Below are 27,570 nucleotides of genomic sequence, written 5' to 3'. Positions count from 1 at the left end.
ATAACCTGCCTCACTGGAGGTTTTTAAGAATTGTTTGGACAACCACTTCTCACGGAGGTTTTGGGTTTAGTTGGTCCTGCCTCTGTGCAAGAGGCTGGTCTTGATTCCTCAAAGTCCCTTCAAGCCCTATATTTCCATGATTCTGTGAACTAAATTGAAATAATACAACCTATTGCTTAGGTTATATTATATAACCTATATGCTACCACTGTGCCCCCTAATGTGGAAGTCAGAATGTCCTTGCTGTGAATAGAAGCCCACTCCAGGGCTATGTCTACATTGGGAGCTTCTTGCGCAAGAACTCTTGTGCAAGAAAACGTCCACACTGCCATGTGGGAGATGTGCTTTTGCGCAAGAGCATCCATGGCAGTGTGGACGTTCTCTTGCGCAAGAAAGTTATGATGGTCATTTTAGCCATAGGGCTTTCTTGCACAAGAAGTCCCCACAAGAGCTCCTGCGCAAGAGGATTTACACCTGTTAAAAAAGAGCGTCGCTCTTGCGCAAGAAGCCCTCTCTTACCATACCGTACTGTAAATTTCCTTGCGCAAGAGCAGGTAGGAAGTGTGGATGCTCTGCGGATTCTTGCGCAAGAATGGACGTATTTGCGCAAGAAGCCACGAGTGTAGACATAGCCCAGATGTTTTGCTGTTCAGATTGAAGTCAATATTTTAATACTGGCTGTTCCTTATCAGTCCAACAGATCGTAGCAGTATAGATTTGTGCTCACTGTATTTATTATGAATACCGGTGTCTGAGAATTTGCATTATGAGTTGAAACACTTTTTCAGTGTTAGCCTTCTGTTACAAATCACCACATGAATAATAATAATAATAATGAAACAGCTTTGCATCTATATCTCAAGACTTTGCTGCCAATTTAAGTGTTAGGTCTTATGAAAGGCTCCTTAGATTTGAAGGAAAAAAAAGTGAAACTTAAAGAAGCAATATGTATAGTGCTATTTTATGCAGATTTTTACCACAGTATCTCCACTTACCAATTATTTCCTTTAACTTCTTCTAGATGGTATTTTGGTAAGATGGGCAGGAAAGATGCAGAGAGATTACTTTTAAATCCTGGGAACCAACGTGGTATTTTCTTAGTACGAGAGAGTGAAACCACTAAAGGTATTTTTTAAACTTATTTCCTTTCTAGGGCAAAAGAGTTGATTGTTTCATATATACAGACCTCTTTGTAAGAAACAATTCATACTGTTTTTTAGGTGCTTATTCCCTTTCTATACGTGACTGGGATGAGGTCAGAGGCGATAATGTGAAACACTACAAAATCAGAAAACTTGATAATGGTGGATACTATATCACAACCAGAGCACAATTTGAGTCTCTTCAGAAGTTGGTTAAACACTATACAGGTAGGCTGAATTCCTTGGGGTACAATACTCTTTTAATGATTTTTACAGGAAGAGAAAATTGAGTACATGATACATGGGAATGTCCATACTGCAATGTAAATTCAGACTCACTTAAGCTTGAGCCCAGATCCCCTTTTTATGTGTCAGGCTCAGACATAGGAATCAAGCAGGGAACCAGAGTTAGCTCTGTTGCTTTCAGTGGAGAGACAGCACTCTCTCACACCCTGCCTCGGCACTTTGGAGTCTGCCAAAATTTTCTTGTGATCCTTTGAGACAACATCCATTGTCCTTTCTGTCTCAAAAATTTCCTGTGGTCTCCAGAACAATGAAAGCAACTCTTGGTGTAGTACAGTAGCTTCATGATTCCGTGTTTACCCTATTTGTTGTTTTCTGAACACTGAACTACAAACACACCATCAAAGAGCCTTCTGTGATCACAGTGGAGACTGACTAGAACAGACTTTTTGCAAAGAGCTTTTCATGGTTAAGGGTGAACAGCCAAATTTTGGTGAACCTCTAGCGCAAGGCCAGCAAAACGTGGATTTTATAATACTACCAGGAATGACTACACATACTGGCAAATAACAGAGAAACTGCTAGCATTGCAAGTTTACCTGAGCAAATTAAATGGTCAAGACTGCGAACAGGAAAAGCAGGGACCAGAACTACATCTTGAACAACTTGCCAAGGTGATGCCTATTTTATATAGAGTTTGACTAGATGATGGGCATTGCACTGAACATGGAGTCAACAACAGTGCACCATGATTGGACAGTGGGAATGGTGCCATTCTATTCCCAGAATTCAACATGGAGACTGGTGGGAGCCAGCAGTACATGCCAAGAGGACAGTGAAGTGGCTGTTACTGAAACCAATCCCAGAGGAGACTTTGCAGCAGGAGAAGCAGCAGCATATCCTGAAGCCATACTCAAAGGAGCTGTCTGATACTTCCCACCTCCCAAGGTATCACCCACTCTATAGCCTGTTGCAGACATGAAAGGGACAGAAGCTACCCGTAGGTCTGGTAATTTCTGGCTCCATTTTAATGTTAATAGAGGGATAAGAATGATTTCCATCTTCTGAACCAATTGACTAGCTATTTGAAGCCCCAGGGTTGTCTACTAGCCAGTGGCTTGGCTCCCTGGTAGGCAACAGTTTAAAAAAAAAAAACATGGGAAATGAATTTTTACTAGGACATTCTTGTTTCTTAAAAATAACAATATGTTGCCACGCCTGTAAGTATCTCACTTTGTGATCGCTCAACAGTATAACGAGTCACCCGGAAACAGTAATCTGGGTGAGTGAGTGTAAATGTGTTTGGTTTACAAAGCTTAGTACATTTCAGTTAAGGGTAGTCCATGGGTGAAAAAAATCATTAGCTCCAAATTCAACTGGGCTTTGAAATGTCATCTGGGAATGGGATGGGAGAAAGAGGAGAGCTGAGGAATTAACAGGCTGTGCCATATGGAAAATAATGCAACATCCCATTGAATCCTTTATTAATTCTGACCTAATCCCAGATGCTGATAACTACAAACTTTTCCTGAAGCAGAAGCTCCAGAGGCAGTCACATTTTGGGAAAGGGCATGTTTTCCATGGCTACCCCAGTAGCTAACCAGTTCATTTCATTCATAGATGTGCTGCTCAGTCACTGCATTTAAATACTTAGGTTGCATACATCGCACAGTTCCCACCAGCTGTTTGAAATAAAAATTCTTTTGCTAATTGGGCACAGCAGCAACTGTTGTCTTCCAAAATGAGGCAGTTCTGAAATGATAGAAAAAGCTTTTGTAGTAGAGCTGCTGATGGCATCCCTCCCCTGATTCAAGTCATTCTGCGAGTTTTAGAAAGCAAAAAAAACAACTTTGAATTTTTAACTTGCCATTGTTTCTGCACTTCCTTTGTTGAGATAAACCAACCTGTGTCCAGGGATCTTCTGTGGTTTAAAGCATTCCTCTTACAATATGTTAAAGTTCAGATTGGAACAGTAAGGTTTTCTGCCCTTGAATGTTCAGTCTTCATGCTTGTGCAGTGAGCTATTTGAGAAAATAGCGCTCTGTCTTGTCCTGTTCCTCAACCTCTGTTGGCTATAGTATCTCCACAGCTCACAACAGATGCTGCAACAGGCGCCTGAGTCAGCAAACCTTTACAGACCATTCAAAGAGGAAGTCTCTTCTGATGAATTTGATTGAAGTTCTGGACAGGGCCAAAAAGCAGGTCCAGTATCATAAATAGAAAAGGACCTTCGTCTCTCACCATGCCTTTCCTCCAGCCATGAGGATAAGTGCTGACTGGCTCCACAGCTTGAGGGTAGGGTTTCAGTGAGAGAGCCTAGCAGTTCCTGGAATAAGAACAGTGTCTACGAATTAAGGACAGACCTCAGCAGAATTAATTGTTTGAACAGCTGATATCACTAATGGTTGCAACAATAGTGGCTCCTCAGGCTGCATTACCAACACTCCAGCCTGAGTCTGTGGTGCAGTCTAGAAACAGCTTGGCAAACTCAATGGCTGGGTGGCCCATGTAGTTGAGCCCCATGAATGGCAAGGCCAGATGACTTTGCCCCATGCAGTCTTCCATTTTGGGCCCCCTCCCATATTAATGCCCCACCCCTGTTGCAGCAATTCGAAGAAAGAGAACAGGTGGGTAGGGGACATGCAACAGGAAGGGGCTTCTGTCTTTTACATGGTTTCGCTGTTTACTCCGGTATGCCCTTTTGTTTCTTAAAAGTTCTGTTACTGATGTTTGTTAATGGAACTAGGCTGCCTGACGAGGAGTGAATGTTGTAATGTATAATCTTTATAAATAAAGCTTTTTTGTTTCTTCAGTGTATTGCTGTCACTGCATTGCATAGGTGAAATAAATCATTTGCCACAAATTCAACTGGGGTTTGAAATTTTATCTGGAAATGGGATAGGAGAAGGAAGAGGGCTGAGGAATTAATATGCGGTGCCATATGAAAGATAAAACATCATCCTGTTGAGTCCTTTATGAATTCTGACCCAATCCCTACAAACTTTTCCTGAAGCAAAAACTGCACTTGGGCAGTCACATTTTGGGGAAGGGCATATTTCCTTGGCCCATCCCAATAGAGGGGACATGTGGGGTTCACCAGAATAATGCTAGGGAATAATGCTGTGAAAGTGTCATTTGGTGCAAATAGTGTCCTAGTCTGTCTATAAACACAGACTCTCAATGGATGAATAAACTTGGCATCATAAACTTCCCAAAGCAGCTCTGGTTGACATTCATAACAACGGAATAGTACCCTTTGAGGTTTATGTACTTGTGCTTCTTGAGCAGTGCAAACTATCAGCACATAAATCCCATCAGTGGTCCTGGTGCACATTGGAAACCTAATATCTCAAAGTCACTAATTACCTCCGAAATATTCACTACCGTTTGATGGATATTCTACCTGTTTCCTGACACAGGAGTGAAACTAGCCAAAGTTCTTCAAAAAGTGCCTCCTCCATGTTGGTTCTGGGAGCTGGGAGCGCACAGACCACAAAGTCTGCTCAGTAGCCTGTGTTGTTGGGCTCTTCAAACTTATTTACCACCCTGCAGGTTACAGTAAAGGTTTCCCTCAGTTCACCATGGTCAAAGGGCTTGAGCAGCCATATTTGAGGAGAGTGCTAGGGATTTTGGGATATACTTGATTTGATGTGGGTCTGTGTGCTGCAGCGTGGACACTCAAGCCCTAGGTTCAAGCCTGGTTAAGAAGAGTCTTAAGGATTAAGAATCAGTGTAGATGCTGGAAAAAGTCTTCTCTAACATGGGTCAGGTGACTCATGCCCCACTAACCCTGGGCTTATGTTGCAGTATAGACATACTTTGTGTCTGGTGCATTTGGTAAGGGTGCTAATTTTTTTTTATATATATCTATATCTATATAAAACAAAGCTCTTTTTAGCTATGGTAAAAGGGGGAAAATTCAGTAGATAGCTTTGTTAGGTATTTTTTATTTTATTTTATTTCCTTATATCATAGGCTTTTGTATGTTGTTTAACTTAAATTATTTCATTTTCCAATTATTCAGAACATGCTGATGGCTTGTGTCATAAACTAACGAATGTGTGTCCAACTGTGAAACCCCAGACCCAGGGGTTAGCAAAAGATGCTTGGGAAATTCCTAGAGAGTCTTTGCGGCTAGAAGTTAAGCTGGGCCAAGGATGCTTTGGGGAAGTATGGATGGGTAAGAGTACTATATGTATACTTATCCTGTTGGAATTATTTGTTTTTACCTAAAATATCATAGTCTGGAAAGAATCTGTTGAAGAATTGAAGGAAAAATTACTAATAGCTGTGATGTGTCATATTTAAGGGTACATTTTAGTTGCAGCTATTTTTAGTTAAAATCATGGACAGGACATAGGCAGTAAACAAAAATCCACAGCCCGAGACCTGTCTAGGGTCTTACCTTAGTCATGGATACCACCTCCATTTGTGGATGTGAATTCACAGCATGAAATATGAGATTTAGCCAGGAGTAAGGATACTGGGATCAGGGAGCATAAACCAGCCACTATAAAGGAAAAGCAAGGAAGGAATAGCAATCACAAGTGTGATGGGAGGTGAAAAAATAGACAACAAGAACTAATAAATGGAGATGGAGACATCAACAATAAGTCTGGGGAATAAAAGTAAATTTCATTTGAAAAATGGGCTTTAATAATTTCATCTGTTGTTCATGTGAGTACACACACAATTTTGTTTTGTAACTTTAGACCTTCAGTTAGCTTTGAACTTTATTAGTTATAAATATACAGAATTACCAAATACAAATTTTCTCTGCTTTATCCCATTAACAATTTTAAACCAAGAATGAAAGTAACTTCAGTTGAAAACAACTTAAAAGGATAGCTGGGCAGTAAAATGTACTTGTATCTCTAGGAACGTGGAATGGAACCACAAAAGTAGCAATCAAAACACTAAAACCTGGTACAATGATGCCAGAAGCTTTCCTGCAGGAGGCTCAGATCATGAAGAAATTACGACATGACAAACTTGTTCCACTATATGCTGTTGTTTCTGAGGAGCCAATCTACATAGTCACTGAATTCATGACAAAAGGTATGTTATTAACTGTAAAGCACTAAGTTTAAAAGTTAAAAGTCCAAGTAACCAAAAAAGTATATTTTTATTCATGTTGAATACTGATATGTGCTAACTTAGTCCCACATGTGAATTTGTGATTCTGAAATTCATAGGTTCTGAAATCAGCATTTTTGTTGAGATTTTTAAAAATCTTAGTGGTTGGGAGTAAATAAATAAGTCCAGTGGATTTTAAGTGATTTTTCTGGTCTTAGAGAAAGGATCTGATTTTTTTTTTCTATCCTTAGATTTTTAGCGGATTTGATCAAATTATGGCAGTACAAAATTATTTCTTTACTGAACTTGACCAGATGAGTTTTAGGAATCAACTAGCAGAAATGCCTGCTAGTTGGCAGAAGTCTTTGTGATAATCCCATAAATTCAGTCAAATTAAAAGAAACACTGGTGAGGCTGGTAGGCCAATAGTTTGATCTATTTGCAACAGGCTGTTTGAGTGGCATGGCAGCTCTGGAGCTGCCCCCGCCCATCCCCTTTAATCAGTTAGACATAGTGCTAGCATTGCATTTAACTATTAAACAGGATTTTACATCCCTACATTCTAGTCAGGTGTCAGCCTCTAAGTCTGACTGACCTTGGTTTGGTTTATATTATTTCTTTGTCATCCTATCATCTGTTTTCTGCAGTGTCCCTGCCATAATAATCTTTTTGATTGTAGCCAATCCCATATCCTGATTTTGCATCCTGATCTCCTTCTTCATTTGTTTTTAAATCATTTCACTTTAGACCTGCCTTCTTTTGAAGATTTCTCATCTCTTCTGATGTCTGTTTCATTTAATGTTTTCCAGATTATATTGCAGGGGTGGGCAAAATGCAGCCCAGCAGGAGCCACACTGTTCAGCTGGTTTTGGCAATTTTCTTTTGCTGTCCCTGTGAAAAGTCCACTCAAATTTAGCCAAATGTTACATTTCTGACCATTTCAGTTTGCATGTGCCCAATAACATGTTTGCTATTGACTGGCAGCATTGTTCTCCAAAGACTGTCTGTACCAAACATGTTGCATCTTGACCCAGTTTCTACATGCCTACCAGACTGATCTTGCACCCTCCCAGTGCTGCAGGGGCTGAGCAAGCCTTTTCCTGCTGTTTCTTCTCTTGCTTCTGGTAACCATTGTGGCACCAACTACCAGCTCTGAGGGCAGGAAAACTCCTTTGCTCTCAGTGCTCCCTCCCCCTGCTGTCTCCCATTTAAGAACTCAGCTGCAGAGAGATGGGGAAGAAAGATAAATGGTCCAGTAGAAAAAACAAAACAGTAGGATCTTGTAATTAAAGATTATATTATAATGCGCATGCACAAGAGAGCTGAACTTTAAACTGCTTGATTTTGCAATCTTAATGTTGTTTTGATACTTTTAAATGAAATATTCATTTATATTTAAACATTGTGTAGTAAATTGTATTCTCAATAAATTACTTGCATATGCTACTTGCTATATACAGTGGCACAAAGGATTGCACGATGGGGTGGGTGGGTGGGTGTGTGTAAGTGTAATGGTTATAATTGTCATATGCAAAATAATGCCTGGTTCTTATAAATCAATTTTCATCAGTAGAGCTCAAAGAGTTACAAAGGAGGTAAGTATAATAGTCCCCATTTTACAGAAACTGAGGTCTATTAAGCATATGAATAAGGAGCACTGTAAAGGTGCCATGTGCAAAGTTATCTTGGGTAATTTCTGGCTTGTGCTTTCTCATGTACCTATAGGCTACGTCTAGACTGGCCCCTTCTCCGGAAGAGGCATGCAAAGCAGGCAAGTCAGAATAGGGAAATCTGCAGGGGATTTAAATATCCCCCGTGGGATTTAAATAAACATGGCCGCCGCTTTTTTTCCGGCTTGGGGAAAAGCCGGAAAAGAGCGTCTAGACTGGCGTGATCCTCCGGAAAAAGCCCTTTTCCAGAGGATCTCTTATTCCTACTTGCAAGTAAATTATATAAACTATTTATATTTAAATCCCCCACGGATTTCCCTATTCTGACTTGCCTGCTTTGCATGCCTCTTCCGGAGAAGGGGCCAGTCTAGACGTAGCCATAATGTTCTGTTAATATCAGGATTTTGTATAGATTAATTAACGTTCAAGCTAAACTTTTTAAGGATTCTCTTGAGCATCCAAGGCAGTACTAGTAGGCAATATGGCAGTGTTTGATTCCTAATGTATGCTTTCTTTATATTAACCTTGTGAGCAATTGTTTCTTCAATGTGGTGAAGTAATAGAGATATGGGAAGAGGAGAGACATTCTTATGACCATTTTTTTTTAAATAGAGGAGAATGCAGAATTGGATGAAATTTGCAGTTAGTAATTTTCACATGTGTGTGCAGTTAAAAGAACACTGTTATATCATGCAAGCCCAGTACTACATTTTGGATAAAGAACTATTTAGGAAGAGATTTTCAGAGATGCTGGGATTTTGAAAGCTAATACGAGTAAGACTCCTAAATCCCATTTGTGTCTTTGAAAAGCTTCCTCTTAAAGGATTTCAGCTAGACCTTAATGATTGTGTCCACTTTCCTAAATTATATTTGTTTTCTTTTTACAGGTAGCTTACTAGATTTCCTTAAAGAAGGAGAAGGGAAATACTTAAAACTTCCACAGTTAGTTGACATGGCTGCTCAGGTACTTTGTATAAGTCAATACATAGAAAACATGTTAAAAATGTGAAACAGGTGTACCTACTGAAGATCACAGCAGAATGTTCTAGCTACTGTATGCTTTTATTCTTTACAGTTTCTGCTGAAGTTTTATAATTTGCTACAAGAAATATCTCTGTATTAGATGCTCTGGAGTCAAATACATGTTATTAATCATCAGTAAGCTATAATGGGTAATTATAATGTATTTTATTCAGATATATAGTAGGGATGTTATATATTGTGTAATTGAATAGTCGTATAACTGCATGAAATCTTATCGGTTACATGACTGTTCGATAGTCCCTGGGGGTGGATCCAGCAGCCAGTGGGCTCCCAGCCCTACTCTCAGGGATCCCCCTGCTACCCTGCACTGCTGCCTCTGAATCAAAGGTAGCAGCGCGGGGTGGCAGGTAGGGGAGCCAGTTTAAAAACTAGCACCTTGTGCAGACAGGCTGCCTGCCGCCCCACATTGCTGCCTCTGATACGGTTCTTCTACCCTCTTCCCGCTCGTGTAGTCGATAAGATTAACTGATAAGCCCAGGCTTATTGGTTAATCATGTAGTGGACTACATGTTGACATCCCTAATATATAGCAGAAGTGGAGCTAAAAAGACTAACGTGTTATGTTATGGTTTTGGAGAAAATGAGCATGGTCACCAAAAACAGCTTTTAATAAAACCTTTCCTTTTAAGATTGCTGATGGCATGGCTTACATTGAAAGGATGAATTACATCCACAGAGACCTTCGGGCTGCAAACATTCTTGTAGGAGACAATCTTGTGTGTAAAATTGCAGATTTTGGTTTAGCAAGATTAATAGAAGACAATGAGTACACTGCAAGACAAGGTAAGGCAGATGTATTTATTGTATAAATAATTCTATATATCTTGAGTTACTTGCTATCAAATTGAAAGAAGCATCAGAGTACTTACCTATATACTGAATATTTATGCATATATATATATATATAAAAACTAGAAGATTTACCCGGCATTGTTCGGGTCCTTAAATCAATTAAGTTTTTTTTAATAAAATGCCTTATTTGAATGATTATTTTTCAAAAATACAGTATTTTATGAAGTTATTTTTTATTTTGGATTTATTTTAAAAAGGGATTGGAAAAATTTTAACATTTAATTTTTTTAGTAAATATTTGTAAATGGGAATTCCATCAAGAGTGCTCTTTTCTTCATCCCTATAAACTCTTCTCATTTACTATATTTTAACAAAAAATAGCTATTTCGCTTCCAATAACATTTTCTTCTAGTTTTCAAACCTTAAGCATTAGCTGTGCCTGAACAGCGCCCTACTCCAAATTAAGGATGTAAAGAGATGGGAAATTACAATTTGTATTGACTATACAATTAGTTATCGATTGATCATGTAGTCGATAAAGGAAGGCGTGTTCTGTACCTGCTCACACTGGTTCAGAAGGTACCCCTGCTGTGGCTCTGCAGTTTACATGTAGTAGGAGCTGGACACGCAGACAGCCCAGCTCCTACTGCATTTAAACTGCAGAGCCGCAGTGGATGTAGGTCCCCAGATGGCGTGAGTGGGACAGTTGCAGCTCTGCATTTTACGAGCCTGGGACTAAGCTTGGGACTGAGCCAGGTTTGCTCAGTCCTGGCTTGCACCAGGTCCAGCAGTCTCTGCCCGAAGCCAGCCTGGGCTGCCACGAAAAGAGACTGCAACAGCCAAGATTGGCCTCTCATCCCCTGCTGCTGCCTGTAATAGATAGCTGCCTATAAGGGTACGTCTAGACTACATGCCTCTGTCGCCAGAGGCATGTAGATTAGGCTACCAGACATAGTAAAATGAAGCGGCGATTTAAATTTACATGGCTGCCGCGCTGAGCCGACAAACAGCTGATCAGTCTAGACGCGATAGTCTGGACGCGTGGGTGTCGACATCAAAGGTATTTGTCGACCACCCAGGTAAACCTCATCCCATTGATGTCGACACCCGCGCGTCCAGACTATCGCGCTGAGCCGACAAACAGCTGATCAGCTGTTTGTTGGCTCAGCGCGGCAGCCATGTAAATTTAAATGAAGCGGCGATTATTTAAATCGCCGCTTCATTTTACTATGTCTGGTAGCCTAATCTACATGCCTCTGATGACAGAGGCATGTAGTGTAGACATACCCTAAGTTTAGGCATATCGGGTAGTTGACTACTCACCTTTCTACTCCAAATTTCTCCATTTTATCTCTCTTCTGTAAAGTTTGAAATGCAATTCTGTTGCAGGTTCATTCTATTTTTCTGGCTTGTCTTGGTACAGTGTCTTTCAGTATTCACTCAGGGCACGTCTAGACTGTTTTGATTTTGAAAGAGGATATGCAAATTCTGCAGGAAAGTGAAAGTCTAGATGCGGGGGTGTTTCTGAAAAAAAAAATGCATCCAGACTACTTTCACTTTCGAAAGATCCTTTTTCAAGAATGTGATCGGAAGAAGATATGCAAATTCCTGCAGAATTGCATATCCTCTTTCAAAAAAAATCTTTGTAGTTTAGACGTAGCCTCAGTTATGTAAATTTTGAGGACTCTGCTTGATTTGATGATTCTGTCTCTTTTCTGTTTGGTTTTATGAGAAAGCAATCCCATTGTAGGCACATCCCTTTCCCTGGCACAACCAAACACTTATGTGGCTTTAAGTTATGATAAACGGAAGCTGCATACCAGATTTGAAGGTCCTAGCTTTTACTGTTTAGGAGGAGTTCCTGATCAAACAGGCAAACTCTCTTAGATATATAGTGGATAATCATAGCTTTGAAGGCATGCATGTTTGGTCCCAACCCCCACTACTTGAATTACTGCAGTTTTTCACTACCAGGTGTAAACTGAATATTATTTGGTGATGATGGCTTAAATTACCAAAAGTGACTAGTGATATTGAGTGCCCAACCACTGAGGCACATTGTAAAGACCTGAATTTCAGAGGGAGAGTGCTCAGCCCCTCTTGATATCAAGGCCCTTTTAAGTGACTCAAATTGGGCACCAAAATCACAAGTCAGTTTTGAAAACCTTGGCCAGTATTTATTGCTAATATTTTTCAGTCAGAAAAATCCCTTTATATTAAAAGATATTAAGCCATATGACTAACTGAACTAGCAAAGCAACATTTACATTCTTGCAAGGCCAATATGTACAGTATTTCAAATTATTTATACACAAGCATTCACACACTAAAGTATAAGAAAAATGTATGTAAGAAAAAAAGCAAGAATCAGTTTGGGGTGTTTTTTTCCCTATTGTATTAGGAGCCAAATTTCCAATTAAATGGACAGCTCCAGAAGCAGCGTTATATGGTCGGTTTACAATCAAATCTGATGTGTGGTCATTTGGAATTTTATTGACAGAACTGGTAACAAAGGGTAGAGTGCCATATCCAGGTAAGAAAGCATTAAGCAATTTTTTATTAGAAGATACTACACCAGGATATTATGATAATCATAATGAGATCTATATAGTTTGGTGTTAAAATAATGAAACTCAAAAAAATTCCTTTAGTCCTAAGTTCTCAGATTGCTCATTTGAATCCTATTCCATTCTACAGTGTATTCTTAAATAAAACTGTTCAAAATCTTCCTTTCTTTTTTAATATTTCTCCTATGTCTGAATCAGAGGTAAAATAATCACCACTGGAAATATGAGCTGCTTCTATTTCCTGTTGCCAAAAAAAAGCCTAACAAAAGAAACTTGTCTTTCTCCTCATAGATTAGACTTGTAAGCAACCCTTTTAACATGCTCCAGTTCACATCTTACTGGAGAAAGCAAAACTGCACTTTAACAAAACATTGACGAGGAGTCCTGTGGCACCTTATAGACTAACTGAAGTGTAGAGGCATAAGCTTTCGTGGGCAAAGACCCACTTCGTCAGATGCATGTGACGAAGTGGGTCTTTGCCCACGAAAGCTTATGCCTCTACACTTCAGTTAGTCTATAAGGTGCCACAGGACTCCTCGTCGCTTTTGCAGATTCAGACTAACACGGCTACCCCTCTGATACTTAACAAAACATTGGAGGAGTAAAATGATTTTCCAAAAAGAAAGTAATGATGTATGATGCTCCATTATATAAAGTTGGAAGAAGAAAAATGTCAAGCCCCATTTCTCTAATACTACATGCAACTTGGGCCTTAATAAATAAATAAGTTAGAGGGCTGGAAATTTTTCATCAATCACAGAGTCATCTTGATTCAGGCCTTAAGAGTGTTTAATCAGTGGTGGTGTTCGCTGTTTAGTACTCTTAAATGTTTGGTTTGTGGTTCTGCTGTGTTTGGATTTTTGTGTATTTTGTGGGGAGCTTGTTTGTTGATTCTTGTACTATTTGCCATTTCTGTAAAAAACATACTACTGATTGACATGTAGCAATGAAACAAATCCTCTTCTCTGTACATGGATGAGTGTCATGGCTTTCAAGTGGAAAGACATTTTACAACTTAGGTTGCAGTGTCCTGTTGGAGAACATCAGTGGGCATGCATGATTGAGGCTCTATTGATCATGCCATGTCCTCAAAATCTTCCCAACATGCTGCTATAGAGCATAATATGTGAGGGTATAAAATCTACTAGAGGAGTTCCTGCAACACTGCGCATTCTACTTCCCTGTACATCAGAACCACACTAATTTGTAATGCTTGCCAGGCTATACCCACCGAAAAGGACAGGGGAGCAAGATTTATTCCTAAAGGAAGCATGAATGTCAAAAGGGTAAGACTTGCAAATAAGAATCTTCTTTCAGAACATAGGCAAGTCCCAAACACTCACTTTTTTAGCATAATTTTGATACCTCAGAATTTTAATGCCATCATGACTCATGCCTATAATTTCCAAAAATACTATTTCAGTGATTTCCAAAAATACTATTTTCAGTATGAATAGATGCTAACATGATAATTCCTAAGCTAAAATATTTTAACTCCTACTTGATTGATATAATTGTCGTGCTTCTTTGGGATCAAATCTTTTTCCCTGGGCCAACCCCAAGCAGCAGGATTTTAAACCAGGAGAATTATAGAGACTGGAGGTGAAACTTGCATTCTGTATATAAAACCCGCAAGCAATGGAGCCAGTCTGGCTGCTGCTGCAGCCTTGAAACTGCAGTTGTCAGCACTGTCATTCCACCCGATTGGTGCAGGGAACAGTGGCAGCCAAGGACGGATTTTCAGGAGGGATGGGGGGCAGCAGCTGTGCACTCCAGAAAGCACGCATGCCTCTGTCAGGTGTTAAGAGGCATGCATGGAATGAAAGTACTTTCCCCTCATTCCCTGATAGGCTGGGGAACAGGATAAAAAGCAAGCTGCATCCCAGAGTACATAGCTGCTGCCTCTTCCTACCCTCCTGTAGCTGCACCTTTGGTGGCAGTTGGATCACAGATCCCATAGGGCAGATCCCCTATTCCCATCTGGTTTTGGTGGACTGCCCCTGCTCTTCTACTAGTCGTAGTGTGTGGCAAAGTGCAGAGCGTTCCTAAAAGTCATACTCCACAGTACACAGGTATCTTCTCCTTATTGCTAGGTCCCTTAATCCTGCCTACCACAGTTGTCTATGCAGAACACCATTTGGACAGCTGGGGTCGTCTATGACTATGGGAGAAAAAGCAAAGGGCATTGCTTAAGCAATGTCACTTAGCTATTATGGCTGAGATTTTCAAAGAAACCCAGGGAGTTAATAAGGCACCCAAAATCCACTGGTTTTCAAAGGGTTTACAGCACTGCCTTTACAGGCTCTCTTGAAAATCTCAGCAAGCACCTTTTTCCTGAACTAGAGCTGCTGATTAATCTCATCAAGTGTGTTCTGAAATATTGAGCTGTTTATTTTAAGGAAATATTTTGGAAATTTTCATAAATTCAAAAGCCAATATTTTGAAACAAAAAAATAGTGGGAGTTGAGTGGGGCATTTTAAAACACCACTATTAATTTAGGCCCATAAAGTTAGCCCCCTAAGTCTATATTTAGTTACAGTTTTGGAAAATCCTGCTTTTTCTCTTTGTACATTTGTAGAAAGTATTTATAATTCTTTTCTAATTATATATAACAAGTGTCTTACCTTGCATAGTTACATTTAAAGTGCTTTAAGACGTCATAAGACCTCATAATCACACTGATAAGATTTAAGAGTAATGAGAATATTAAACTTGCTTTCTACTTGCTTACTTCTGACATCTCAGGTTTGGAGCTTTCCTGACTTACAGCAACCTGATGCTGTGTACAGCCAGAATCTCTATGGGGTGTGTTGAAAATGGCTTCCTTATGGAAGGGTTCCACAGGCTTTAGATTAATAAATGTAAATAATATGAAAAATGTTGATGTGTTGATCTGAGTTTATAAAACAGTTCTCTTCCGGGAAAATTATCAACTTCCATCTATGGTGTCTCTTGTCTGTTCAGATCAAATGGCCAGTGACTAGAACTCCAGATGGGAGTTGGGGGCTTGGGGTGAATGCCTGCAAAGGAAATTCCTATAAGAAAATAGTAAATGTTCTGTAGCAAAAGTATTTGGATAGGCATGAGAATGAGCCAATACTAGCTCTTTGATAAACATGGGTAAGTGAATATTACAGAAAATGTACTTAATTTAGTACATTTAAATAATCCAGCATATTCTGTCTTTAGTAAAAGATTCCTTCTTTTGTAGCAGTACAGTTATCTTGAAAGTTTCATTTAACTTTGAAGTAGTTTGTTCTTTGTGTAAGTTCATTCATACCTAAAGTTCTTTTATTGTAGGGATGGTGAATCGTGAAGTTCTGGAACAAGTAGAACGTGGATACAGGATGCCTTGCCCCCAAGGCTGTCCAGAATCTCTCCATGAGTTAATGAAACAATGTTGGAAGAAGGACCCTGATGAAAGACCAACATTTGAATACATTCAATCTTTCTTAGAAGACTACTTCACTGCTACAGAACCACAGTACCAGCCTGGAGACAATTTATAAGCCAGCAGCCTACATAACATGCACAAACTTGCCAAGTGTAAAGGACTGTCAAAGAGTTCCTCACTTCTTTAAAGGAATCAAAGAAAACAGTCTTCATTCTGCATGCTTTTATTTGCAAACTGGAATTCCATAATACAGTTGCACAAAACCACTTTTAAACTGTTAAACTCTAATTTAATTATGTGATTTTCCCCTCCTCCGCCCCCCCCCCCCCCCAATTGATTTCAGGTTCCAAAAGAAGCTTGCTGAAAATACTCAGTAGTAAAGTGAGTGTCAGCATGAAAATTAATAGCAAAAAAACTCAAGTTTTAAATTCTTTAACTTTTATCTCCCTAATATTTAATAATGCATTCTATTAAAGGGAGAATTATCTGCAATTACATGTGGGCTTAGGGTAAAAAATGTTTAAAACGAAGGAACTTTATGGGACCAAACAATTCCATTCCAGTTCTATAAAATTTCCTGTGTTCAGAATTAGATAGTCTTTTCCCTTAAAGATGGTACAGCCATATCTGAGATATATAAGCTTCAGTTTAAGCTTCCTTTTTCATGGATATAATTAGGATAGACAAGATTAAAACAGAAATTTAAACAGTGTATGACAAACTTGATTAAATGCTAGACCTCAATAGTGGAATTGGAGAGCATAATGCACTGTGTCATACTTGTATTAATGTAACTGGAAAGTAGCATGAGAGATTTTTCTTTTATTTTTTCTGTATAGTTGATTAAGAATAATGAAGGTAACTAGAAAATGAGATATTTTATAAAGTTATGTTTAAAAATGTTAGTTTGAACTTGAAACCCATACAATACAATCAGAGGGAAAATTCTCGAATCTTTTAAGCTCCAATCCTATAATGAGCTCTGCGTGGGAATACTATCTAACCAAAGCTCATCGCAAGATCAAGATCTTAGCTGGTAAATGGCCACCTTAGGACAGTACACATTAAAAGACAGATTTGGTACTGTGAGATGTGGCTATTGTGTATTAATAGTGATGGGTGCCACAAATGTAAAATGACACTAGTTCAGGGATTTGATTGCACTTTTGCTTTTCTTGTCTATAAAGACTCTTACACACAATTATTTAAGTGAGAATAAATAGGAAAAGAAAATGTGAAGGCTTAAAAATAGAGGGATAAAATATATTTAAATATTGACCTAATACAGTCATGACAAACCTTTGCTGGCATTCAGCTCAGCTCACACTAAATCTACAATGTGTTCTTCAGCTACTGACATATCAAGCAATAACTTCATGTACTCCATTCATCTGTTGGCATGAAGTTTGGAAATTCATGTTAAGCTAATTAATATACTTTAATTATTAAACTAAATGGTTTTCTCTCCTATCATAATGATATTTGTACTATCAGGGTAGCACTATCTAACAAACGAATTGCATCCAAGTGGATCATATAGTTCTGGTACTAAACATTATTTTTCACATGTTTACACTACCTTTATACTGAATTTCTCCACCAAATGGAACTTTGTAAGAACAATGCCATCATTTTGCATTTTCCCTTATCTTCTATACACGTGTGATTATCAAATTCTAAAAGGGCTTTATGTAAAGAAAAAAAACAAACCACAACACTATGGAATTGTGACTTTTTCTAAATATTTTAAAATGGGTAACGCAATCATGCAAGTGTATGTATTAATACAGTTACAATAAAAGTGCCAGAAAACTCTGCTGACATTAATTGGATTTTAGTGACTGAATGGAACAATTCATTGTAATAACATTTGTATAGTAAAGAAATAAAACACTAACTTAATTAGTTTGTTCATTGTAAATTGTTGTGTATTATAGAACTTTTCCAGAAAAAGTTTCTGTATGTATATGAAATTTTTATTTTTAACCGTCTTTCACCTCAACACATCAATATGAATCTTACCCTAACAAAAAGTTCACATTCGTGATTTTTATGTAATAGTAATAAGTTTAATTATGTAATTAAGTATTTTATGAAGTATGACATTGTTGAATTCTTTTGCAGAATTGGTTTAAAATAAATTTATCCCTCATTGCATCTGATTTATTAAAAAAAAAAAAAAAAAGACAAAGTAGTATGGTTTTCAGACTACTTCATCTGCTAGCTACTTTTTGGAGGACATTTTTTGGAACTGTAGAGAACTGAATTTTGATTTATTTTTTCAGTGTAAGCTATTTTTAATATACTTTAAATTTGAATTGTGGTGTGTTTAAATCTATTGTGAAAGTGGAGATTTTTCTCGAGCACTTCAGAACTCCTTAGGAGTTGTCATTTAGAATGAATCCTATCTAATCTTAAAACTCTGGTCCCATACAAGGGACAGGTAGAATGTGAATTCCCTTGAGACATTCCAAAGTAAGCGACATCAAGGGTACGTCTCTACACTGCAGCACTAATTCGGGATACCGGAGATATCCTGAAATAGCTATTCTGCATCTTTTGAGTGTGTCCCTTATTTTGAAATATAATGGGCTTGCTATTCCAACATCCCTGTAAACCTCATTCCATGAGGCATAAGAGATGTTTTGGAATAGCAATTTATTTTGAAATAAGTGCTGTGTAAACAGCACCAAATTTTGAAACAAGCTATTTCGAAATTGACTCAAAATAAGCTATGCAATTTGCATAGCTCAAATTTTGTGGCATATTTTAAGCTACAGGTGCAGTGTAGATGCACCCCTACATACTATAGCCAAGCATAGCCTTCTCTGATTTCTGTATAATTTTTCAGGAAAATCATAAATCTGCTCTTATGACAGACATAACATGTTGCTAAAGTTAAGAAACATCAGCTGTCAGCATGGCCAATATAATTTAATGGGCACTTAACAGCCAACCCCAAATTCCCGATGGTTTAGGGAGGCCCCATTGTATTAAGACTGTAAAACTTGTTAAAATGTCTTTCTCAGCTACATCAAACACTTATAAAATTAGGAAACCAGATTCTTTCTACGCAGGTTATAAATGGCAAAGGTTTATCATCCTTTTAGTATTTCCTGTAGCGTAATCAATGTTTATTTTTACTATTGATTTTTAAATGGGAATAATTATGTAATATTTCTGGTAAAAACTGTACTCAAATAATTGTCCATCAGTTTTGTCATATACATTTTTTGTGGAAGACCTTTAAACTGTTTCAATCATGCAGTGTTCTCAAGTTGAGTATTTTTTTAAAATATTTTTATATTACTTTTAAGTAATTAAAGTTCCAAAAGTACAAACATTGTGTATGTGCCTACTCTTTAGAGAAAATAAGTAGCTACTTTAGCATAGTTATGAAAAGAGCCTTGGATGTTTCTGGTCTTATAGCTATGGAATTGTATCCTTCATATATTATTGTCATATTTTTTTTCTTGTTTGTTGTTCTAATGGATTGTGAGGAGGACCCATACAAGGTAAATGAAAATTAGACAATGTCTGAAACAATTCAGAGAGCTGAGATCTTCTCCAGCTAAGATGTTGTTAACCCTAAAGGTGGTGGTGACCTGCAGCAAATTAAAAACTGGAAATATGGACAGAACTTAAAAATAACCATATTTAATATCAAAATAAATACCTCAGGCTACAGTGAAGGAATTGTTCATATTCATACTTAATCCAATAACATTTTCATTTTAAATATTTTATCTAAAGGTGATATAGAACTTTGCATTTCCACTAATCTGCTACAAAATGCAAGAGCTTTGCTACAGAATATACTTGAAGTCATCACTGAAATTAAGCAAAACGTAGGTGATTAAGGAATTTAATTTTTGTAGTTGATTGTACAAATTCACCTTTGCTATATATCTAAAATCTATTTTCAGACCCATTTTTCTTTGCCAAACTATTGAGTTGAATGGGAATAAAAACAATATAAGTTGAACGTCTCTAGAATGGCACTTTCTGGTCCTGCAGCGTGGTCTGGCATGATTTTAGTTAGCCATCTGGCCACGTACCATGAGTGTTGCAAAGTTTCCTGTGGTCCCATGAAGTATTTTTCAGCCACCAGTCTTTGCTCTCAGTGTTCTGTGCTGTTGTTTAGCTTTATTTTACCCCTAAATGTCTTTTAAGAGCCCAGTAATCAGTGGAAGTGTTGATAACACTGTTAGACAATGTTGACCTCCTGTGGTCCAGCAAATTCTCTGGTTTAGCAACAGTCAGGTCCCAAGAGTGCTGAACTAACGAGGTTCAATCTGTAGTGTAAAATATGGCAAATGCTGCAAACAGATGCCAGTTTGACAACTATAAATACAATTCGCTCTCTCCTGTGTAGCTAGCTTATGGATAAAGGAAGTTTCCTCTCTGCCCTGCCAAGAGGTTTTAGTCCTTCATCCCTGAGCTTCTAGCTGAAACTGTCAAGAAGAAACCTGTTTGGTTTAGTAGCAAAGGAACCCAATCAGTCTTTGCTTACTGCCCATGAACCATGGTGCTGGGGACCCAGCTCAATGGGTGTGGCTGTGACAGTGGACCAACTCAGTCTGTGGTGAGATTTCGCATGGCCCTCTAGGCCAGCTGAAGCATTAAGAGTTAAGTTTACAGACTGAGAAACAATTTGGGATCAGCAACTTACATATCAACTTGCATGTTTTACGACATGTTTATTACCTCCCCTTGTACTTCTCTCCTGATGTTTCAGACAAAATATGGCTATTCATAATTTTGTAAACTGTTTTATCATGTGCTAGGTGGTGATGTTCTTGGCCAGACCTACTGGAATGTGTTTACATATGTAGTGTGTTTTAGGGATGCTCTAGCACTACCAGTGCTGATTTTGTGTCCCAAACACTGATTAGCAGGAAAGGATCTGCTTTTGATATGGCCTGACTGTTGCTCATAGCATAACTTCTACTGACTTTGGGTCAGGCTTCAGGCCTTGCACCAGGTCCATGCTTTAGGCTTTTTCTACTACTCCTAACTGACTTGGAACAGTGGTGTGTTCATGGTACACGAGTTGATTATTTAACGTCTAAACATAACATTCATTTTTGCATAAAAGAATGAGCAGGGAGGCAGATGTTAAATGCCAGTGTTCTTTGTTCTCTGCCAACATATATAGCTCACTAGCTCTTGCTGTGTAACATGTTGTTGAGCTTTCCATGTTTGTGAGTTTCATTGTGTTCAGTGAATGGGCCTGACTAGCTGTAAGCAGCTACCTAACAGTAGTAAACTTGTGGTAGCCCTACTGCCATCAGCAATAATGAAATTCCAGATTGATCTGGAATCCTCCAAAAATCAGGATCGCAGCTTTCACTACTCCTTCCCTCAGACAACTGCATGGGTCATAGTGAACAATCTGTAATTTTTAGGGGAAATTAATGACAAGCTTTCAGCTCTCCCAGTTAGTTGACTACTTTGTTTTCAGAGTTTTGGGGCAAGTATAAGGGAAAGCTAGGATAACATTTTTAAGTTCCAGTGCTTAGAAAGCACTTAGAAAGCTAAATCCAGCACTAAAACAAACCACCCAACTTTGTTTTCCCATTGATGCTGAGATCTGCAGACAGTAGGAGATGTGGATGCTCAACATTTCTCAAACATTAGGTACCTAAAGTGTGGATTTCAAATGCCTGTTTTTCAAGTTAATCTAACTCATGTTTTAAAATGTTTGCCTTCTATCAAAATGAAAGCTGAGCCTCTCTTAAAATTCTGGTAATAGAGATGTAGCCGTGTTAGTTTGATCTTGCTGAAACAAAAGAAAGGACTATGCAGCACTTTAAAGTCTAACAAGCTGGTTTATTAGGTGATGAGCTTTCGTGGGCCAGCCTGGGTAAGGTTTGCTGGGAATTCAGCTCAGTGTGGGTTGGGGGCACTGGCAATCAGGCCTTCAGACCTGTGGGGTGGGGAGGAGATGCTGGTTGTGGAATGGGGAATTGCTCCAACCCCTTAACCATTTAATAGGTAAACTTAAAGATATATACTTACAATTATGTTTTTAATAATACAGTATTTCTTTTTAATGGGTACTCAGTCAACTTAATATTATTTTGAGCATTTGTACTGCATAGTTCTGATTGGTTGCAATTGAACACACTTAAATCCAAGCAATTTTAGGGAAATATGGTCCACCCTGCTCCTGGTGAGTAGAATACAGCCAATAGGATATTTATCTATTCAGAAAACTCAGGATTTGATTCACACCTCTCTCTTCCTAGTCTCCTGCTCTAAAAGATTACACATGCCCAGAGCCTCAAATGTAAATGACCTTGGAAAGCTTGAGTGCAGCTGCCTTGAAACCCCAGAGGCACGGCAGCCATGCTGGAGAGATCATGCATCAGAATAGCTGAAATTGCTAAAATATGTGCTGAGGGGGGCTTGAAGTGTGAGAAGATTGAATGCTGAGCATCCCGTGTAAATTAAACAAAGCACAAAGAGTGTAAAAAGAGAGGAGCAAAAAAAGCCTTTCCCAGGAATATGCAATAGTGAAGTCTGTGTTAACTAGGGATCTGAATGGGTAATTAGTTAACTTAACAAGTGATGCTTAACAAGGGCAACGAGCTGGAATGTGCCTCCGCCCTCCTCCGCCCACCCACCATTTAATCAGTGAACCGGCCAAGCTTAATGTTTAACCAGTTAACTAATTAAATGGGATTTTACATCCCTAGTGTTAACTACAATTTCTAAAATTTGAAACCAATCACCAACATGGACTATAATCTCCTAGCGACAACTTTTCATTCACTTCAATGGATCCTCTGCTCCTTCTGAGTGTGGTTGCGTAGCTGATAGGGACAGAATCTGAAAACAACACCAGAAAATGTAAGAGTCCAGATTAAACTCCACCACATCCATCCATAGGACATGATTGGTAACTATCTAGTTAGTTGACTTTGATTTTAATATCCTGAACATGCACTGAGCACAGAAAAATGCTGGTTTAGAACAGCTATGATATAACCCCTTTGACGAACCCTTAGTTTTACTCTGAAAGCATCTGAAGAACTGAGTTGTATCTATCAATAGTTTATGCCCTAATAAATTTGTCAGTCTTTAAGGTCCCACTGAACTCCACTCCAGGTTGGAAATAGAATCGTAAAACAGAACTCATACAAAAAGGGCTTCGTTTTACCTTTTAATGTAGCTGTGTTTAAATATAGCAACAATGGATGCATCTCAGCCATGGAGGACCCCTACACATTCCTACTCCAGGAAAGATTTTGACCCTTTTGGGATTTCTGAGTCACTAAACAATGTCATCTCAGCTGAGACCAGAAACTCTGAAGCTGAGACAAGCAATGGTCAGGCTACCACGAGCCAGTCTCGCTACACATTACAATCCAGACCAGGGTCCCCCAGTAAAATCTTACTATTCTTGGTGCTGATACTTTGAGAATATCCTGGTTGGTTGGTTGGTTTTAAGCTTGTCAAAGACATCAGCCCTTCACCACCCATCAAAGATGAAGTCTGAACTTGCTATTTGCCTGGGCAAGTGCTCGAAGGAAGCATAAGGAGGTTTGTACTGGCTGTAAAAGTTGGAAAGGCTAGTGTTAGGTATTGTTTTGTCATCTTATCCTAATTGTTCCACTCGGGCAGCGACGTGGCAGCCAACACCAATTGCCCCAGGGATGGAGCTGGCTCCCACATTAGGGAACTCTGAGTTCTTCTGACTTCCCATACTGGGAACTGTGATAGCTAGTTTAGCTTTGTGTGCTCTGACCACCCTCTCTATGAAATTGTGTGCCAAAAGAAAAACCTTCTCAATGAGAGGTTTTCTTGCCTGGAGGCACTAGGCACAATTATAGATGCAACTAGGGTTGCCAGATGGCTTCAACAAAAATACCAGACACACTCAATATTACATCACAATCTACATTACATCTTATTTAGAAAATACTGGACATTTATATTTTCTTATTTATATTTTCTCAATTTGTTTCCCAAACAGAAAGCTCAAATACTGTACTGTCCAGTTCAAAACTGGATGCCTTGCAACCCTAGATGAAACGAGGACCCATGACCATGAGGATGAAAGGGAAAAGGTAATCACATCTCAGAGCTGGGATACAGTTAAACAAATGGGCTGTGTCTAGACTGGCCAGTTTTTCTGGAAAATCAGCCGCTTTTCCAGAAAAACTTGCCAGCTGTCTACACTGGCTGCTTGAATTTCTGCAAAAGCACTGACTTCCTACTGTAAGAAATCTGTGCTTTTTGCAGAAATTCTATGCTGCTCCCGTTCGGGCAAAAGTCCCTTTTGTGCAAAACTTTTGCACAAAAGGGCCAGTGTACACAGCTCAGATTTGTTTTCCGCAAAAAAGCCCCGATCGCGAAAATGGCGATCGGGGCTTTTTTCTGAAAAAGCACATCTAGATTGGCCATGGATGCTTTTCGGCAAAAAGTGCTTTTGCGCAAAAGCGTCCGTGGCCAATCTAGACGCGCTTTTCCGAAAATGTTTTAACTGAAAACTTTTCCGTTAAAAGCATTTCCGGAAAATCATGCCAGTCTAGACGTAGCCTTCGTGTTCTGAAAACTTTGAAATTCCAGGGGCTCCTCCTGCTAGCACTGTAGTTAGAGTAAGGTCAATCCTTTGTTGCCATCAGCAGAGTAATGGTATATTTTTGTTTATCCAAGTTGAATCAGTAATGCACCTCTACTGCTTTTCACTTTCAGTATGTGTATCATCATTTTAATGTTGTTTTTTTACTTCTGCATAACTTCATTCTGCAATAGCGTTTCAAAGTGCATTAAACAGATATTTTCTTCTGTATTTCCATTTTCATTTAGTATCATTCAAGATCCTGGATTTAAATAAAAAATGGACACTTTATTGGAGACACAATTTTGTTGTCCTTCTGAACAATCTAGAGGGATTCTACAATGGTTCTTTTGAGTGCCTCATTATGTCCTGTACAAACCACAATCCAGGCAAATGTTCAACCATCAAATACATTAGAGCTGTCTATAAACTTGATAATGCATTAAGGGCTGAGTAGATTATTAATTGTGCAAGGTTTTTTTTAGTATTCCAAAGTGGTGGGTGGGCCTTGCAGATCCATTTAAAAAGTATAGATAGCCTCCTACACATTTGGTAGAGTCAGATAAGTGCCATAATTACCAGAAACACTGTGGTGAAAACATGACATTTAATCTTCTCAACACGTGTCACAAAGACAGCTATTTGCAGAGAGTGATTTTTTCCTATGAAGGCAAAGCCTGATTGACTGCTTGCCTGGGGTTAACATACCAATGAGTAGATTATTAGAAAGCGTAACGTATCCTGTGGAGCCATTCTCATTAAAATAGCCTCTGCATTCAAAGCCTTTTCAGGCTGTTATTGAATTAAGTAATGGGAATGCCATGTGCATGTGGTACTTTATAAATAGATATTTCCTTTTGGGTTCACTCTAACATCAGGATTAGCGGGATGGGGCAATCTCCTCACCCCCACTTCCACAGCTGGCTTCTGACAAATAGAATTCAGAAAATTGGTGAGTAAAGTCCAGACTAAAATTGCCAAGTTTCTACTTGAACAAATCTGAACACCTTTGCTCCTCCCCTTCCCCCTGCTCTACTCCTTCTCCAAGGTCCTCCCCCACTTACTCCAGCCCTGACTTCTTCTCTCACTTCCCCTCCCCATCCTCACTCACTTGGCTCATATTCACTGGGCTGGGGCAGAGGAATTGGAGTGCAGCGGGTCAGGATGAGGGCTCTGACCAGGAATGTGGGTTCTGAGGTGAGGCTGAGGATGAAGGGTTTGGGTGCAGGAGGGTTTTCTGGGCTGGGACTGAGGAGTTTGGGGGGCAAGAGGGGAATCAGGGCTAAGCCAGGGCATTGGGGAGTGGGATGAGGGCTCTGGAGGGGAGTGGGAGGTCCAGACTGGCTGGGATGGGTCCGGCCGTGAGGTGTTTGAGGTGCAGGAGGCTACTCCAGACCGAGATTGAAGAGTTCAGGGGGAGGAGGGGAATCAGGGCTAGGGCAAGGGCTTGGGGCATGGTGGGTGAGGCTCCAGCTGGGGGTGCAGGCTCTGAGCTGGGACCAAAGGGTTCGGAGGACAAGAGGGACATCCAGGGCTGGAGCAGGGGATTAGAGTGGAGGGAGGGGCTCAAGGCTGCAGGTTCTAGGCAGTGCTTACCTCAAGCAGCTCCATGAAGCAGTGGCATATCCTCCATCTGGCTCCTAACTGGAGGCACCACCAAGCAGCTCTGCAGGCTCCCCCATCTGCAGGTGTCATCCCCACAGCTCCCATTGGATGCTGTCCCCAGCCAATGGGAGCTGCAGAGCTGGCACTTGACATTGGGGCAGCATGCAGAGGCCCTCTGACTACTCCTGTGTGTAGGATCTGGAACTGGGACATGCTGCTTATTCCAGGAGCTGCTGAGAGCCAAGGCAGGCAGGGGGACCTGCCTTAGCCCGACTGTGCCACCAACCAGATTTTTAACTACCTGGTCAGTGGCACTGACCAGAGCCACCAGTGTTCCTTTTTGAGCAGTGATTCCAGTCAAAAACTGGACATGTGGCCACCCTAATCCAGACAAAAACAACTAAAACAGTTAAAGGTCTAGAAAACATGCCCTATGAGGGGGAAGATTGAAAATAATGGATTTGTTTAGTCTGGAGAAAAGAAGACTGAGAGAGGACATGATAGTGGTTTTCAAGTACCTAAAAAGTTGTTACAAGAAGGAAGGAGAAAAATGATTCTCCTTAACCTCTCAGGATAGGACAAGAAACAATGGGCTTAAACTGCAGCAGGAGGGTTTAGGTTGGATGTTAGGAAAAACTTCCTGTCAGGGTGGTTAAACACTGGAATAAATTGCCCAGGGAGGTTGTGGAATCTCCATCATGGGAGATTTTTAAGAGCAGGTTAGACAAATGCCTGTCAGACATAGGGATATGATTAACTGGTAAGCCTTGCCCTTAACAGGTGAGGCTTACTGGTTCCGGTTAACTGGAAAGAGCAGGAGCAGTCCTTGTCCGTGGTGGGCCCCTCATCTCTTCCCCTCCCCCCCCCCCCCCCAACAAAGGCAGGGGCTGCTCCAGACTTCCAGCCGGAGCAGCCCTTGTCGGTCCCCCCCACTCTCTTTAAACAGTTAACTGGTTAAATATTATATTTAGCCGGTTAACCAATTAAACTGAATTTTACATCCCTAGTCAGGCACGGTCTAGAAAGATAATACTTTGTCCTGCCATGAGTGCAGGAATCTCTACTAGATGACATCTCAAGGTCCTTTCCAGTCCTAGGATTCTCTGAAATCAGACCATTTGTTACATAACACACCTCTGACACAGTGACCAGAACCAGAAGGTTCAGAGGAAGGGCAAGAAACCATGACAGAAATTTACCATTCATTGTAATTATTTTAATTTGGTTCTTTGAGAAGCAATTCCATAAAGTACTAGTCCTTGTATTGTCAACCCCAAGCATTCAAAAATAATGAGTCAGTCCTTTTCCTTCAAATAAACAGACTTCTTAAAAGAGTATATTCTGAGTTCTTTAAATTTGCTTTCTGGTTGTTTAACCTTTAGGGCACAGTTAGGTCATGGTTTCTAACTTTTCTCCCCAGTCACAAAGACTATGAACTTACTTTTAAGTGAAAGCCAAGATTTTCAT

At 39.6% G+C, this 27,570-nt stretch overlaps 1 protein-coding gene across 2 annotated transcripts in view; it reads left to right on the top strand.

Annotated features, from left to right (window-relative positions):
* YES1 (YES proto-oncogene 1, Src family tyrosine kinase) overlaps window positions 1-18,120 on the top strand; it is an 85,291-nt gene extending 67,171 nt beyond the window's left edge. For both annotated transcript variants that reach the window (XM_075920917.2, XM_075920918.2), the window contains exons 5-12: window positions 1,022-1,125; window positions 1,221-1,370; window positions 5,410-5,565; window positions 6,264-6,443; window positions 9,019-9,095; window positions 9,805-9,958; window positions 12,369-12,500; window positions 15,836-18,120. In XM_075920917.2, the coding sequence (XP_075777032.1) occupies window positions 1,022-1,125; window positions 1,221-1,370; window positions 5,410-5,565; window positions 6,264-6,443; window positions 9,019-9,095; window positions 9,805-9,958; window positions 12,369-12,500; window positions 15,836-16,044 (1,162 nt within the window). In that variant the 3' untranslated portion in view covers window positions 16,045-18,120. The remainder of the gene's footprint in view (window positions 1-1,021; window positions 1,126-1,220; window positions 1,371-5,409; window positions 5,566-6,263; window positions 6,444-9,018; window positions 9,096-9,804; window positions 9,959-12,368; window positions 12,501-15,835) is intronic.
* Window positions 18,121-27,570: the final 9,450 nt, after the last annotated feature.

Source organism: Pelodiscus sinensis, chromosome 2 (assembly GCF_052426305.1).
Source record: "Pelodiscus sinensis isolate ZL-2025 chromosome 2, ASM5242630v1, whole genome shotgun sequence".
Lineage (NCBI taxonomy): Eukaryota > Metazoa > Chordata > Testudines > Trionychidae > Pelodiscus > Pelodiscus sinensis.
The sequence above is the reverse complement of the archived record's forward strand: the minus strand, read 5'-3'. Positions and strand labels throughout refer to the sequence as shown.